The 15,118-nt window shown below is 31.4% G+C and overlaps 1 protein-coding gene across 1 annotated transcript; it reads right to left on the bottom strand.

Annotated features, from left to right (window-relative positions):
- Nucleotides 1-7,872: 7,872 nt before the first annotated feature.
- On the bottom strand, nucleotides 7,873-14,974 carry LOC148279830 (putative acyl-CoA-binding protein). The gene is made up of 4 exons (XM_088229356.1): nucleotides 14,864-14,974; nucleotides 14,597-14,640; nucleotides 14,211-14,325; nucleotides 7,873-8,526 (listed from the first exon to the last, which is right to left on the bottom strand). The coding sequence occupies exons 2-4, from the start codon at nucleotides 14,609-14,611 to the stop codon at nucleotides 8,387-8,389; spliced, it is 270 nt and encodes an 89-aa protein (XP_088085482.1). The 5' UTR covers nucleotides 14,612-14,640; nucleotides 14,864-14,974; the 3' UTR covers nucleotides 7,873-8,386.
- Between the last annotated feature and the right edge of the window lie 144 nt (nucleotides 14,975-15,118).

The following is a 15,118-nucleotide window of genomic DNA, read 5'->3' as shown; positions in this document are numbered from 1 at the left end:
ATAAGCACGCAGTTAAAACTTATTTGTATTTATATAAATGACACAATAAGTTTATTTTATGGTCTAGTCAATTGAATGACACGAATTTTTTATTATCAATGCTGACGAAAGACTTAATTACACCAAAAATTGGGTTAAAAACGTTTAAAGTTAAATAATGGTTGCATTTTCATTAAAATTGACAAAATCGGTTGCATGAAAAAATTAAGAGAAAACTACCCATTTTCCCCGTTTATACAAAAAAACAACAATTATTTATTTACCTTTTTACTACTAAACTTTTTCGTGACAAATAGCCCTTAATAAATTTTTATCTTCCCGATAAAATACGAACGTATCTCGATATCGGTACCGGTTTGTTTGATAGATAACTAACGGGACTCTGGCGACCTAAAATCGGCGGGATAACCGTAACAACGGCTCGGACTTAAATGCCCGTAGTACATAAGGAATGAGATCCGAAAAAATCGCGATATGGAGCTACATAATTGTGACTGTCCAAAATAAACCCCTATTTTGATAGACTTAGCTTTCATTGATTTTGAGAAAGTTTTTGATTCTGTAGAGATATAGGCAGTGATGAAAGGTTTAGATCATTGTAGAGTAGATCACAGATACTAACAACTCCTAAAAACATAAACAATAATGCCACCTCTATTGTACAGCTCTATGGACTATCCGAAAAGTTCCGCGCGAGAAAAGGTGTAAGATAGGGTGACACAATATTCTCCAAATTATTTACACTAGCTCTGGAAGATGTCTTCAAAACTTTTGACTGGAACGGCAGGGTATTAACATCAACGGAGAACTCATTATCAATCTCAGATTCGCAGATAATATAGTCCTATTGGCCAATGATAAGAAGGAGCTTGAAAACACAATAAATGAAGTTATTATAGCATCCCTTAAAATGAATATTTCCAAAACTAAAGTAATGAGTGATACAACCCAGTCATAAAACACCTTATTAAATGGACAAATTGGGGAAAAACTTGAAAGTCACGAAATAAAGCTCTGCAAAGATAATCAAGAGGTGGAAATAGAAAGATGGCGAGGTCTAGCATGGGCTGCCTTTGGTCAGCTCTCGTATTTCCTGAAATCTCCGAAGCACCCACATTACCTAAAGATAAAACTTTTTGATGTTTGTGTTCTCCTTTTACTGATATATGGCTGTGAAAATTTTGCGTTTACGTTTATTGTCTATACGAAAATGTACATAAATTTATAGAGAAAGATATTTCTTCAATTCGGCAATATGGATCTTCAAACATGGACAAAATGGTGAATGTTGCACGGTGTGTAAAGTGGCCCCTTAAACCATCGAAAAACATGTCGTAAACCCTGTAAATGTCTAGACTTCCATATTTCCTTCTCTAAAATGCTCTCCATATCTGTTCTAATTATTTAATGTCTAAAATAACATCAATAATCAATTTTTCATACAGAAAATTCCATTTTTCTTTACATGCTTCCTATTGTAATACTGACCTTTTTTTAAAAAAAACATTGGGTAATGGTATTTGACAGCCGTTTATTTTCTCCGTCGAAATTCCCACAGTAAAAAATATGCGAAATACCTCCATAATCAGTCAACGAATTCCACGACCAATCATTAAACAAATATAATTAATGTATTCAATTTAAATGCCACTTATTTCGAAGCCATTAACACTATTTTTTGTCACACGTTTTTGTGCTAAAAGCAAAATATGCTATTCAACTTGAAATCCATACTCCATCGCCATACCTTCACTTTGCTATTAGGACGACGAATTTATATGCATTTTATGTGCCGTCACAATATCTACTATTTAAACGCATATCTAATGCAAATTAGTAAAAACGTTGATTTTTTTGTATTTTTTATCCAAGAATCGTGGGTCTTGGACGTTATCAACAACTATCGATAAAGTGCCTGTTAACTTTTTTTTATTAATAAATAGAAGAGCCTTTACTAATAAAGATTATATTAGATATAAATTTATTAGATATGACTTATTTTAGATCTAAATCTAAAATATAAATAAAAAAAATTAAGGTTTTGGAAACGATTTTAGTACCAAGTATGAGTAATACGTGAGTGTGAATATACCTCCATTTTATGCGTCATTAATAGATTTGAAAAAACCTTATAACCAACAACAAAAACATGTCGATTTGATATTTTTTACACCATCACGACACAAAAGATACCTACAAATATCTGTTTTTATTGTGATCCTCATACAACTGTCGTAAATCGCTGATCGGATGAGCCTAATCAAATGCGTATAATTAAATACAAGGACGATGGCCATTGATGTATAGTGATTACGGATAAATGATTACCTTCTTTGCGGAATCCAAGATGATGGTGAATAAAAAAATATCTTTGCGTGCAGCACGTTAATCATTGAAGGAAAAAACACGTTTTTTAATTGTTAAAAATGGACACAGTGTTATTTATTGGCAGTCCTATAAAACGTGCATTCAATAATAATGCTAATTTTATCATTAGTATCTAATGACAATTAATAAATTGGAAAATGTAGAAAAAAAAAATAATGTTAGCATAATCAAATATATGCCGAAATATTTAGTTTTGTTCGTGATATGTGATCATCATGCAATGTGATTATTATTTCGTTTCATTACTATTTTCTTATCTATTATTACCCACCTACTAATTTATATATTTCTTTTAGATAGCTGTATAAGTGCGTAAGTACAAATTCTCCAAAATGAGTGGTTTTCTTTAGGTTAGAGATTTATCAGTTTAAAGTGATATTTGGCTGATTTATAAACTGTTTTAAGTATTGCATAAAATAAATGCCTTTTAATATAATATTTCACAACAGAGAAATAAATAACTGCTTAGTTTATAAATGAAAAAAGGTTTTTCACCACATTCAAGAATTGTTTTTTTTTTAAATTTTTATTCCAGTAAAATGGTCACATAATGCAGAACCAATTCTAATAAACATAAAACAAAATTTTATATGTGAAGCACTTATGGTGGTCTTAGCATATCCCGCCATCGCTCGAACAACGGTGAATGGATCCACCCTGCAGTGGCTTGGAGAAGCGCGTTATTAGAGTTTTTCAGGCGTTCCCATAAGCTTCAAGCTCTTTGGCGAAGTAGGGCAACAAAGGTTTTTACCCGTCCAGCTATAAACATTTCGGAGGCACTGCAGTACCTAGGCAGTCCGAATAATTGCCTGTATGAATTATTATACGTGACCCTTAATTTATTTAATGCTGCTTGCGTATGCTGTATACGTGGACGTCAAATACAATGTAAATATGATTTTCTTCACTTCGTCACTGCACTCAAAGAAGCGTCTAGCTAACATAGAGGCCCTGACATTGATGGCTCTTCTCTGTCTCTCTATGTCCTGATCATCTTTACAATCATCAGTCAGTATGTGCCCTTGATACTTGACTTTGGCAGTTACCGTTAAACTGTTGTTGTCCAGGAATACAGGTGGTGATGGGTACACGAATTCATAAAATGACCTCTTATGTTTAAATATAAGTACGGCAGACTTTTTGGCATTGTATATCATATTGTGGTCAATGGCATAGGTATTTTTCGCAAATATTGAGCAACAATCTCATACTATTAATAGATGGAGTCAATTACCATTTCATCTGCATAACTAATATTGTGCTAACAATGCGCTAGCAGACTCCGTTAACATGACATCCGACTTTGGTTGAATTAAGGATCACGGTATAATCATCAATATAAATATATATATGTTAAGAAGCGCTGGAGACAGACAGCCTCCTTGTCGGGCTCCACATTTTTAATAAAAAGGCGAAGATGTAGCATCTCCCCATTTTACAATATTTTCCTTTGCGTGTGCCAAGCTGCCAGAGTATTAATAATACAAGATGGAATTCCTCTCTTCTCCATTTTATTCCACAATATTTTATGATTTACATGGTCAAACGCTTTACTCAAATCCAGAAAGCACGCGTACATATTCGTTTTTTTAATATTTATAGTAGACCACTGTTTGTTTGCAGGCAAATATTGCCATATCTGATGATAGAGCTGCTTTAAATCCGAATTGGTTTCCGCAAGTATTTAATTTGGCGAGTCAAAAATCATTTTTTAATTTCAGAAAAACATCGAACATTTCTGCCATCCAAATTTTAAATCTTATAGGTAGTTAAATTGCTGTGTTTATGGATAAATATAGAATATCAAAAAGCATTAAAATAATCGGAATGATCCAATATTTTATTATCAAAACTCAAAATAGATTATTAATCTTTTTTTCTCCCCTTTCATAGATATGTCAAAACCCCCAGGTTTTCATACGAAAATCTAAGTTATCTTTACTGGGCAAAGGAACACTATCGCATAACTAACTGTTTTGAAATAGATCCTTTTAATATTAGAATAGTTAATACGTTGTACTACCTATTCTGAAGAACAAATTCTAGTTAGATCCTTAATCGAATTATTACTGAATTAGTCATATCCTAGTACGTGGATACAGTTAAAGTATACCATCATGTACCTACCTCATAATAGTAATAACTTAACCTGGTATCGGAGTTGCTAACTTCCATCAAGCTAAAATCGGTATATTCAGAAAAAAATGGATAGATTCCTCATATCAACTGAAACAGTTTCGCGAAAATTAATTAAACCGTTTCTTTTGCTGCCAAAAGCTGTTATTTAAGAAACAGTTTTTAAAAAAAAATTATTATGGGGATGGGGGGGGGGGTGGCTGCTAGTATGTCATAAAAATTACCAATTCTTCAAGATATTTTAAAAAATCGGTATAATTGCAATCGAATTCGGAAGATTTCTCCCAGGATTCATAGATCTACCGAAAAATCTATAGAGTTGACAACGCTGCCTGGTATATATGTTTGTCCTGTTTCAAAAATTTTATTTTGAGTAATCAAAAACTATTTATTTGTACATAAAAACTTAATAAATTTACATACTTTTTACATTTCCTCAAGTATGATAGTTTTAGATTCAATATTATAATAAAGTGTATCTACAATCAAATTTATGTAACTCATCATCATTCCCTTTCCGCACTTAATTGTGCATGTGACAATGCAATGGTACACCAATCGCAGCATGTTTTTATCATTTTTTAGTAAGAAGATCGGTCTTACGGTTCAGATGCCAGTCCAGAGACTATAAAATATTCTAGTGTAAACACAACTTTTAATAATCACAATAAATATTTCATGTCAACCATGTCGGGAATCGAACCGGAGACCTCTTACACGGTAGGCAAATGCGCAGACCAATAGACCACAAAGCCGACTACTTATGTAGTACCTACATATATTTTATTTAATAATTTCATCTGCACCAATAAAGGTTAAGCAACGGTCAACTTCGCAAAAATCAATAAATGAAATTTTTTATTTAAGTATTTGTTTTTATTCCTTCGGATGGTAAATTTACCGATTAACTTAAATTTACTTACTATGATTTTATTTATGTTGACTAAATGCACCTAAATTATTTTTTTCTAAAAATCTACATAACACACACATTAATTATCTATTTCCCTAATATTATATAAATAGCATTTCGCTCGAAAAGTGGAGATGCTTCCAGCTTCCCTGAGACTTTCTGTCAACTCATCAAACATTTTTAAACCTTCATAGTAAATTTTGTTTTGAGTTCCAATCAGTCTTACCTTAGGAAGCCGGAAATCACCTCCACATCTGGTTCCATAATTGTGGAAATCCTTATTGTATTGTATACTTTTCATCATGTACCCAGGAAGCAGTCCGTTTTTCAACTAGTAAATAAAAGTCAGAGTATTGAACAGAATTCTCTTTTTAATATCAAGTATGTTTAATTTCTCAAACATAACTTGAATCCTTGTATATGGACCACACCTGTTCTGTGAAACTTGTTTTTTTTTCATTCTGAATCGTTTCCAAGAAACAGGACAGTAGAGTTAGTAAAAGCTTAAGTGTGGCATGACAATATATTGGAATAATAATTAGTTGAATTCAAATTTAGTTTTTTTTCTAATTCTTCCTAAGAATCCTACTTTTTTGCATCTTTTTTTGTTACATTTTCAATATGAGGCCTAAAATTTAGTTTATTATCAATAGTTTTGTCTTAAATACTTCATTTACAATGTACCTACAGAGACAAGGCCTCTACTGACACAACTAGAAACGAGTCATGCCTGTGAACTTGAAGTAATAAAGATGAATGTTATACGGGTTTTAAAGTGATCACTAAACAAGCCAGTGACAGCTCATAAGTCCTGCAAATAATGCATAGACTCCCATATTCCCTTCCCAAAGAAGTTCTCTATACCCGTTTAACTATCCGACTGATAAGATTTATCCTACAGTTAAGTTACATTCAGATTTTATCACAATATTTTAAGAGCATCACCAAAAATACAAATAAAAATAGGAATTCCAATATCAACAGCAGCTACAGAGACCTCTATGATCAAACCTTAAAGATAAATTGATTTACCTACCTGTTGGGCAGCCATCTATTGACATACACCTTAAATAATACATCTAACCTAAAAATATGGTAAGTTGTACCATAGATGCCAGTGCCAGTATCAAAACTTTTAAAATGTCAAAATATACATTTTCTTGCAAACTGGAAGGAATACTCCCAAAGTAATTCTACAAAATGAACAGTGTTCTCAGTAAAAAAAATTGAGTTATGAAATATTTTATTTATAAATTTGAACATGTTCACCAGTTGATTTTTTCATATTCAGAAAATATGACTTAATCTATGAAGATTAAATTTGCTCTACTGCTAGAGTGATATCAACGCTATGTTCTTATATTACAGAAAATAATATGATCTTAAATGGGATAGTCCAATGTCTTGCGAAACACCTGCCACCACAGCGTAGATTTAAACCGTGCAACTCAGTTAAGCTAAAACTATGCCCCCCAAACGTAATCAATAAGTTCAGTTTGAAAGCACTAGTTCCTTTATTATAACCATATATACAAAAACAGTCAATACAAAAATGTGTATTGTAATGAACGCTTAGTTTCAGAAATGCCATATTCATATTTCGGAGTTTAGGTTCACCAGGATTTAACAACAAAAATATGGTTTTGTGATAAAATGCAAATATGGATTTCGATTCCTCGAAACTCTTAAAATATGATTATGGCATTACTGAAACTAAGCTTAACTCGCAATTTAAATTTATGTAGCTACCCCTTCCCCCTATATATTATCGTTGCATATTCATCTGTAAAATACATAATAATAATTAAAACTGGATTTACTGCTTTTTTCTTAGAGCAGTTAGTATGTTCACTAAGTTCGGCTTTTTCATATTAAAAAAAAAAGTTTAACAGCAACATTCTTCAGTTTATTATTATTAACCAGTCTTATGGTGTCGGTCACAGCGAAAACCGGTCACTGGTAAAAATTAATAAATAAAAGTGGAATAAAAATATACATGTACGTATTTTTATTATTATTAGTATGTTTAGTTTGCATACAAAGTCAGAGGTTTATTATAGCTAAGATTTACCTCCTAAAAGTTAACTTTTAGGCCAAGTCTATTTTTTACACAAGATACAGATACCAAACTTAATGGGACTGTGGTTAGTATGAATTTGTTTACTATGTAAATGTCCCATGCATGACCCAGTGTCCAGTGCGCATCTAGCTTTAATTTTTTAATAAAAAATACATATCTGAGCTTTTACAAACATTTATTTTAACGATTATAATATTGACAGTTGTTGGTAACCAAACGTCAGTCTATTAATAAGAAGCGATGTAGAGAAACAATAATGTAAATACTTACTTTGTTAAAAATAAAAACATTTTCCAAAATTTAATATTGATATTCTGTTATCTGGGAAAGGATGGTTAAAATAAATCTTGAAAAAAATATATAATTTATTTATATTTAAATTGTCATTTTAAAAATAAAATCAATTGTAAAACAATACATATTGGGGTTTCATAAATAGCAGCATTTTGGACCCATATCAAACATTCGTAAATATGTCATATAAATTCAAATGTATTCAATACATTAAGTGCATAAATATTTGGTATCACCTAAAAATTGGCCTATCCATTGAAAAAATGTATTCTACTGTTTTTTATGATGAATTGGAACGCAAATAATTATATAATATTAAATAAAAGCACTAGAATAGTATAACCTAAAGTAAGGATAGATCAATTTGAGCAAAATAATTTATAAATGTGTAATGAGACAGCTTACAGTCAAATTAATGTAATATTCAAATAAGTATTCAATATAAACATTCAGAGAAAGGCACCATAATCTATTTTACTGTGAATCATTTCTTTATAAATGTAGAAAATCTATGTAATATAAAATTGATGTGATAGTAGTAAAAAAAAAATTGAATAGAAATGTATGATTTCTGCCTATGCTAATCCGATAGATTCTATCAGCTCCTGAACCTTAGTGATGTATTTTTCCTTAGCTTCGTCTTGGGACACACCTTTCTTTCCATTCCACGCCTCCCATTTTGCCTTCGCCTTGAAATCAAGCATACCTGGCTTATCTGAAAATAAAACATTGTTAAGAAATGATTAACATACCATATAAAGATGATGATCAGTAAAATGACAGAATGAAATAAATTGTATAATTCGTAATAGCAAGACTAACCCATATTCTCCTAGCTTCATTATATTATGACAAGAAGTGAAACAGAGAAATCAGAATAGATTTTTTTTTACTTTTGTCAAGCAATGCTTTAAAAAAATATCCACATTAGTCAGCCACCCAAAAAAAAGCCAGCAGAACACCAATGATGTGGGGAATTAAATTTAAAACTTGTTAACTAATTAATACTCAAAATATTATTCATTAAAACAACTGGTCTAAAAACTGAAAAATATTTTCAGGAGTTTCCAGTTAGGTAAAATAATTTGAATTTTTTTTATTACATCAATAAATATTTCAGTTCTTTTACTTCATAAAAATAAACAGAGAGAAAAATGACATAAATTCATATTCCCTCCTCAAAGAAGTTTTCCGTCTCTGTAGAAGATAATCGTCACTTATATGATTACACTAGCTAGGATATTTTGAATACTTCGTAGCCATATTTGTGATAGCAATAATACAATTAAGGTTTTCAATCAAATTAACATCCGCTTTAAATAAAATTATGTGTTTGTCATTAGTGATATCTTGAAGTTCGTGTTAAAAATAAAGTGATGAATTTACTCATTAGGTTTATATAACCTTGTTAGTGTAGGTCATATTTTTTATCTCATTTTATGTATTAATAAAAGATGAAAATGTACATTTTCTCTGAATACTATGTAAGTAATTAAATATAATTTAAAAAACAAAATTCTTATTATTATACTTATGGATGTAAATTTGTAGGTACTTATATGGAAACACATTCTGCTCCTTATTAATATGTATTTTATGGCCCCATGTCCTCAATTTCATGAATTATTAACTATTACTATAATTTCATACAGTATGATTCAGAGATTTCATAAATATGAGACTTTTCTTCGGGGAAAGGATATATAAAAAACAAAACAAACCATCACGCCATTTCCCCGTAAGGGTAGGCAGAGAGGTTAGATTATTCAGACCTTTGACATGTCCATCTTCAAGTATTTATTGGATTTGGTCATGCCATGTCTTTCTCGGTCTTCCCCTATTTCTGCATCCATCGACATTTGCATTGTAAATATTCTTAGCCGTTCTTTCGCTATCCATTCGCTCTGCATGTCCAAACCAGCGTAGAGCTCCTTTCTTGATTTTATCGATAATGCTTATCTCATCCTTACATAATGTATGGATCTCTAAATTTGTCCATCTATCATACATAGTTTTACCACACATTCTCCGGAGAGATCGCATTTCGACAGCATTCAGTCTACTTTCATCCCTGTTTTTCCAAGTCCATACTTCGCTCCCATACATCAGGGTTGAGATTAAGACTCAGTCGTGAACTGCTAATTTTGCGTCAAACGACACACATTTATTTATTAAAGGATTTTTATGTATGTATATATTTTTAATAGCTCAGAAAAGACACGAAAAATGTAGTTATATACATTTTATTTAAGGGAATATTAGCTAGTAATAGAAAAGTCTAAACATTTCAATCAGACATCCATTGAAATGTGGTAGAAAATAAACTTGAAAGGACTCGACAAAGTAATATTCAAAATTAATGACTTATATAATATCGTCAGCTGACAGGTAAAACTCATTTAGGATTTACGCTAAAATCATTTTATATCATTAAGTTCTATATTTTTCAACAATATTCTTGCGAAACTACAGTGAGTGAAATAATACAATCATAAATAGCTGTTTCTGATTGCACAATAGACTTAGTGATTTTTTGAAGAAAAATGTAGAACTTTGTGACAAAAATCACTCTACTATATATCTGTACTTAATTCATTTTACCTGTTAACAGTGCATCTAATATTACACCTCGATAAACCAAGTTCAAGTGTTCAGTCGATAATTAAATAAAGATGTCAGTACAGGTCAACACATTAAATGCTAGAATAAACATTTTTTCTCATAACCATGTTAGTTATGGTAGCCAGAATCTCATGCATAGTTACCCAATATAACTACTACAACAGAAATCCTTCAGGGGGTCTTAACAAGCCCAACCACTTCAGATTAACTAGTGAATTTAGTTATGGTTAGATTGAAACAATCATAACTTTTCTTGATTTTCCGATGCTCATCTGAAACCTGCATTTCAGGTGAGAATCAAAAGAAGAAAAATAACCTTCCCGATACTTATATATTTTTTATTTAAGTATGGATATGTGATAATTTCACATTGATTAATGAAAAAAAGATCTAATCTTTAGCATCAACAAAAACAACTAGTATGATTCATAGTTTTGAACTTCAGTGTCACTCTGTATAAATAATACTAGGCTCTAGAAATAAAATCAATATGTATGGCATTAATTATGCAAACATTCTAGGGTATTCAGTCGAAAGAAACTTTTTGGATAAATACTAGTTGGTTATACTTGTATTAAATAATAAAGCATTTTAGAAATATCTGATCATTAATAACATACCATCCATATACTGAAATATATATTTAGAAAATAATTAAGAGAATACGGGGTCCGACTTTTCTTCATACAAACAATTTCTGTATTTTCTCCATAGATTATGCCAATAGAGCGATGATTTTTTACACACTATAGATATCTTCCATTATACAGTCCCTATTTTTTTGTTTTTGTCAATTTTTTTATTAAAGGATTTAGGACCATCTAAAAACTCTAATAAGCGCCAAATTTTATATGCCGTCTTCGGGCGTACGGTATACAAATACGATGCTTCTTTTTTAAAAACACAAAAGGTACTAACACGGAAAATTTAATTCTCATATTCTTTTTTTTTTTTTTAAAACAAATTGGTTCAGTTTTGGGCTACAAAAAACGGGACAATAAAACGTCAGTTTAGTCGATTTTTAACCAGGCAAAATTGGCCCGATGTGCAGTTGTCTTTTTTATACAGTATTTGGGGAGGCATCTGCGAGAGAGTGACAGAAAAAGTATATTTGAATACCTATTCATCAAATCGCTCTTCACCGCATATCCTCTTAAAGAGTCAAACCAAACAAAGCTAAAGTTAACCAACAATACCATACACAAAACTAAAAATAGAAAATAGATAAGGTAGGAAAAAAACAAAATCTCTAAACTACAATAGTTTTAAATTGTATAATGAGCTACGCGAGAAAATAAAATAAATAGAAAGCCTACAAATATAAAAATATTATTTTACACTTTAGTTAATATCATATATGTAATGTAAAATAAATAAAATTTCTATATTTATCCTTGAAACCTTATAAACCCGACTATGATAAAAAAAATGTGGTCAATGCCGCAATTATGAACCATGGGACATTTCTGCATTTAAAATCAATCAAAAGAGATTATACAACTAAGAATTGAAATATTACTAAAACATCACATAACGGAAAAATTTATTAAATTTATGTAACAGTACGACATTTTGAAAATTTCAGTTCTGGGGTAATGACTGTTATAAGTCTTTAAGAGTTGTATAACTTTTTAAAAATCATATTTATTATAAATGACAATGATTCTATTAACTGTCCTTTTTGTATTCACTTAGATATTATATATTTTTTAAGTTATACAAAACATAAAATCGTCATGTCTCTGAACTGCAATATTCAAGATAACTTACTGATGCATTGATGAAGTGTTATATTTTTATCATAGAAGTACTACAATATTAGAATACAGTGAAACCTCTATCTATTGTTTTTCAAGGGACCTACTGAAATAAATTATGAATGCATAAAAACAATGATTGCAGGAAAAAGGAAATATGATTGTAAAATACGATACCGTCCTCCCAATCCGCATTACCATGAGCAGATTAAAATAAAAAAAGGATTCAAATTTCATACGTAAATAAATATATTTAAATAAAAAATTAGAAAGCCGAATAGAAACAACTTTTTTAAAAACTTTATTGGATAGGAAATATACAACTTTGCTTCCGTCATTTTCCTGTGGAGGCTTTGGCAGTATGTAATGGTCGAAATAAATAGATCAATAAACTGGGGCATCTGTCAACATAACCTTACAGAAACATTAATCGATTTGTATCTGCATCATAAAGTTATTCGCGATAAAAAATTACAATTTACAAGCCAAATTTTCGTCATTTGCGGGAGGTTTTAATTTTCTGCCTCAATATGATGAAATCTGCGGCTGGGGCTCATCGAATGCTCTCAAATATTTATAGTGAAAGAACGTATCGTGAGTGGTTTCAACGCTTCAGAAACTGTGATTTTCACGTCAAAGACAGGCGTAGCGGTGAAAGAGAGAAGATTTTGGAATACGTGGAGGCATTACTTGATAAAGATTCGTGTCAAAGTCAAGAAGAATTGGCACGATCATTGGAAGTGACCTCAACAAGCAATTTCAAAATGCCTTAAAACCACAAGAATGATTCAGAAGCAAGGAAATTGGGTTGCGTTGAAACCGAGAGATGTTGAACAGCGTTTGTTTGTTTGAGAACGGTTGCTTGTAAGGCAAAGACGGAAGGGATTTCTGCATCGCATTGTGACTGAGGATGAAAAATGGATCCATTATGATAACCCAAAGCACAGAAAATCATGGAGAATACCTGGCCATGCTTCCGCGTCGATAGCCAAATCGAATATTCACGGCTCTAAGGTTATCCTCTGTATTTGGTGGGACCAGCTCAGATAGTGTATTATGAGCTGTTAAAACCGAGTAAAATAATCACAGGCGATCGTTATCCAACGCAATTAATGCATTTGAGCCGTTTGTCTTTCAATGTTTATTGATAGACAAACGGCTGCAATACAATGAGAGACACGATAAAGTGATTTTGCAATATGACAATGCTTGACCCCATGTTACATAGTGGTCAAGACATGCTTGGAAATGTTGAAATGGGAAGTCCTACCCGACCCGCCGTATTCTCCAGACGTTGCTTCCTCTGATTCTCACTTCTTTCGATCAATGGCACACAGCACTTCCGGTCTTATGAAAGTAAAAAATTGGATCTATCCGTGGATCGCTTCAAAAGATGACCAGTTTTATCAACGTGGGATTCGTACGGTGCTCGAAAGATGGGAGAAAGTAGTGGCCAACAATGGACAATACTTTGAATCATAAATGTATAACCAATTTTTTACAATAAGGCCTCAAATTTCTGAAAAAAACGACGGAAGCAAAGCTGTACACCTTATAATATTTCACAGACATTCGTTTTTCAATTGTTTTATTTCCATAAGTCAAGGGGTATATGTTTGGCTTAGCAAATGACATTTTGAATCACCTATTGAAATGCATATTAGAATGTTTATAATCTTTCAAAGATTATGCATGCTTCTGAAAATAAAGGTACAGACGACGAATCCTCTTTATCAGCGCCGACAGCAGTGAAAAACTGTTTATCTCTCTCTCTCTCAAATGTTCTGCGCATTGTTACGAGTAATATGACAATAATGCAGCCTAATTAAAAAGACTAATGCAGTTAAACGGTGGATAGAGAAACGATTGATGCAATCTATTTTTGTGTATTTCGTATGAAATTAATTCGGAGTTGGAAGAAATAAACGACACATCCGGGAAAACGATTATTCGAGGAACGATAGAGGTTTCACTGTACATGGAAAGCAAGGATTTTAAAAATAAAATCATGGTAACCAACCTATGTTACAATCCCCAACAGATCCCTGCTTGAAAAGGGCATATATTTCAAGAAGATCATTGTTTCCGGGTGATGTTTTCAACTTCTTCACATTCTCAGCGGCCTGAGTAAATCTCTAAAAGTACAAAAAAATAGAAATTAGATAACCTGAAGATAAAAATAGTGACTGCACAAATTAAAAATGATTTTACTAAGCCAATTTTAACTTAACATGAGCAGGCACTCAATATTTAAAACTAAATTAAGCACGCGGATGAACGTGTGAAATAATAACTTTTTAAGTATATTTTCAGACTATTTGAATTGGTTTATAAATTTATTTGTTCTATTTTACATTAAAAATAGCAAATTAAAATTATTATTATCAATAAAAATAAAATGCTCACCTCATCTAAAGACATCTTGGCAGTATTTAGAGGTACTGTTTATCCTGAAATATTAAAATTTGGAGTTTCAGGAGAACAATTACGTGTGTTTTATAATTATTTTTTAGTAATTAAGGTTAAAAGGTCGATGACACTTTTAAAAAGTTACGATGTACTTGTTTTATAACTAAAATTGCGAGTAAATTATGAATATGACAAGTATCCAATTAACATGCAACGCATTTCTTTTAATTTAAAGATATTATGATTATAATTTTGACAACTTACCGGTCAAATAAATAGCGAACACGACAAGGGACACGACAAACGGAAGCTAACTTATTTAACCACTGATAAAATATGTATAAGTTAACCAAAGACAAAAAGCAACCAACGTGGAGCGAAAACTGGCAGTCACATGAAAAAGCACGAAACAACACATCTCCAACGCCAACATAACAATAATTTAAAGATTGATAAAAAATGACGATTACATTATTACATACGTTACCTACATTTTGAAATTCGGTAAAATAATATTGC

This window comes from Micrasema longulum, unplaced genomic scaffold (assembly GCF_059751315.1).
Source record: "Micrasema longulum isolate JH-2025_06_02 unplaced genomic scaffold, ASM5975131v1 h1tg000663l, whole genome shotgun sequence".
Taxonomy (NCBI): domain Eukaryota; kingdom Metazoa; phylum Arthropoda; class Insecta; order Trichoptera; family Brachycentridae; genus Micrasema; species Micrasema longulum.
This window is presented reverse-complemented; position numbering and strand designations above follow the sequence as displayed.

Bases quoted from the DNA above. Each gene is read 5' to 3' on its own strand.
- LOC148279830 (XM_088229356.1), bottom strand. The intron at 8,527-14,210 runs GTTGGTTACCAT...TTTTATTTTCAG, and splicing joins TGTTGGGGATTGTAACATAG to ATAAGCCAGGTATGCTTGAT.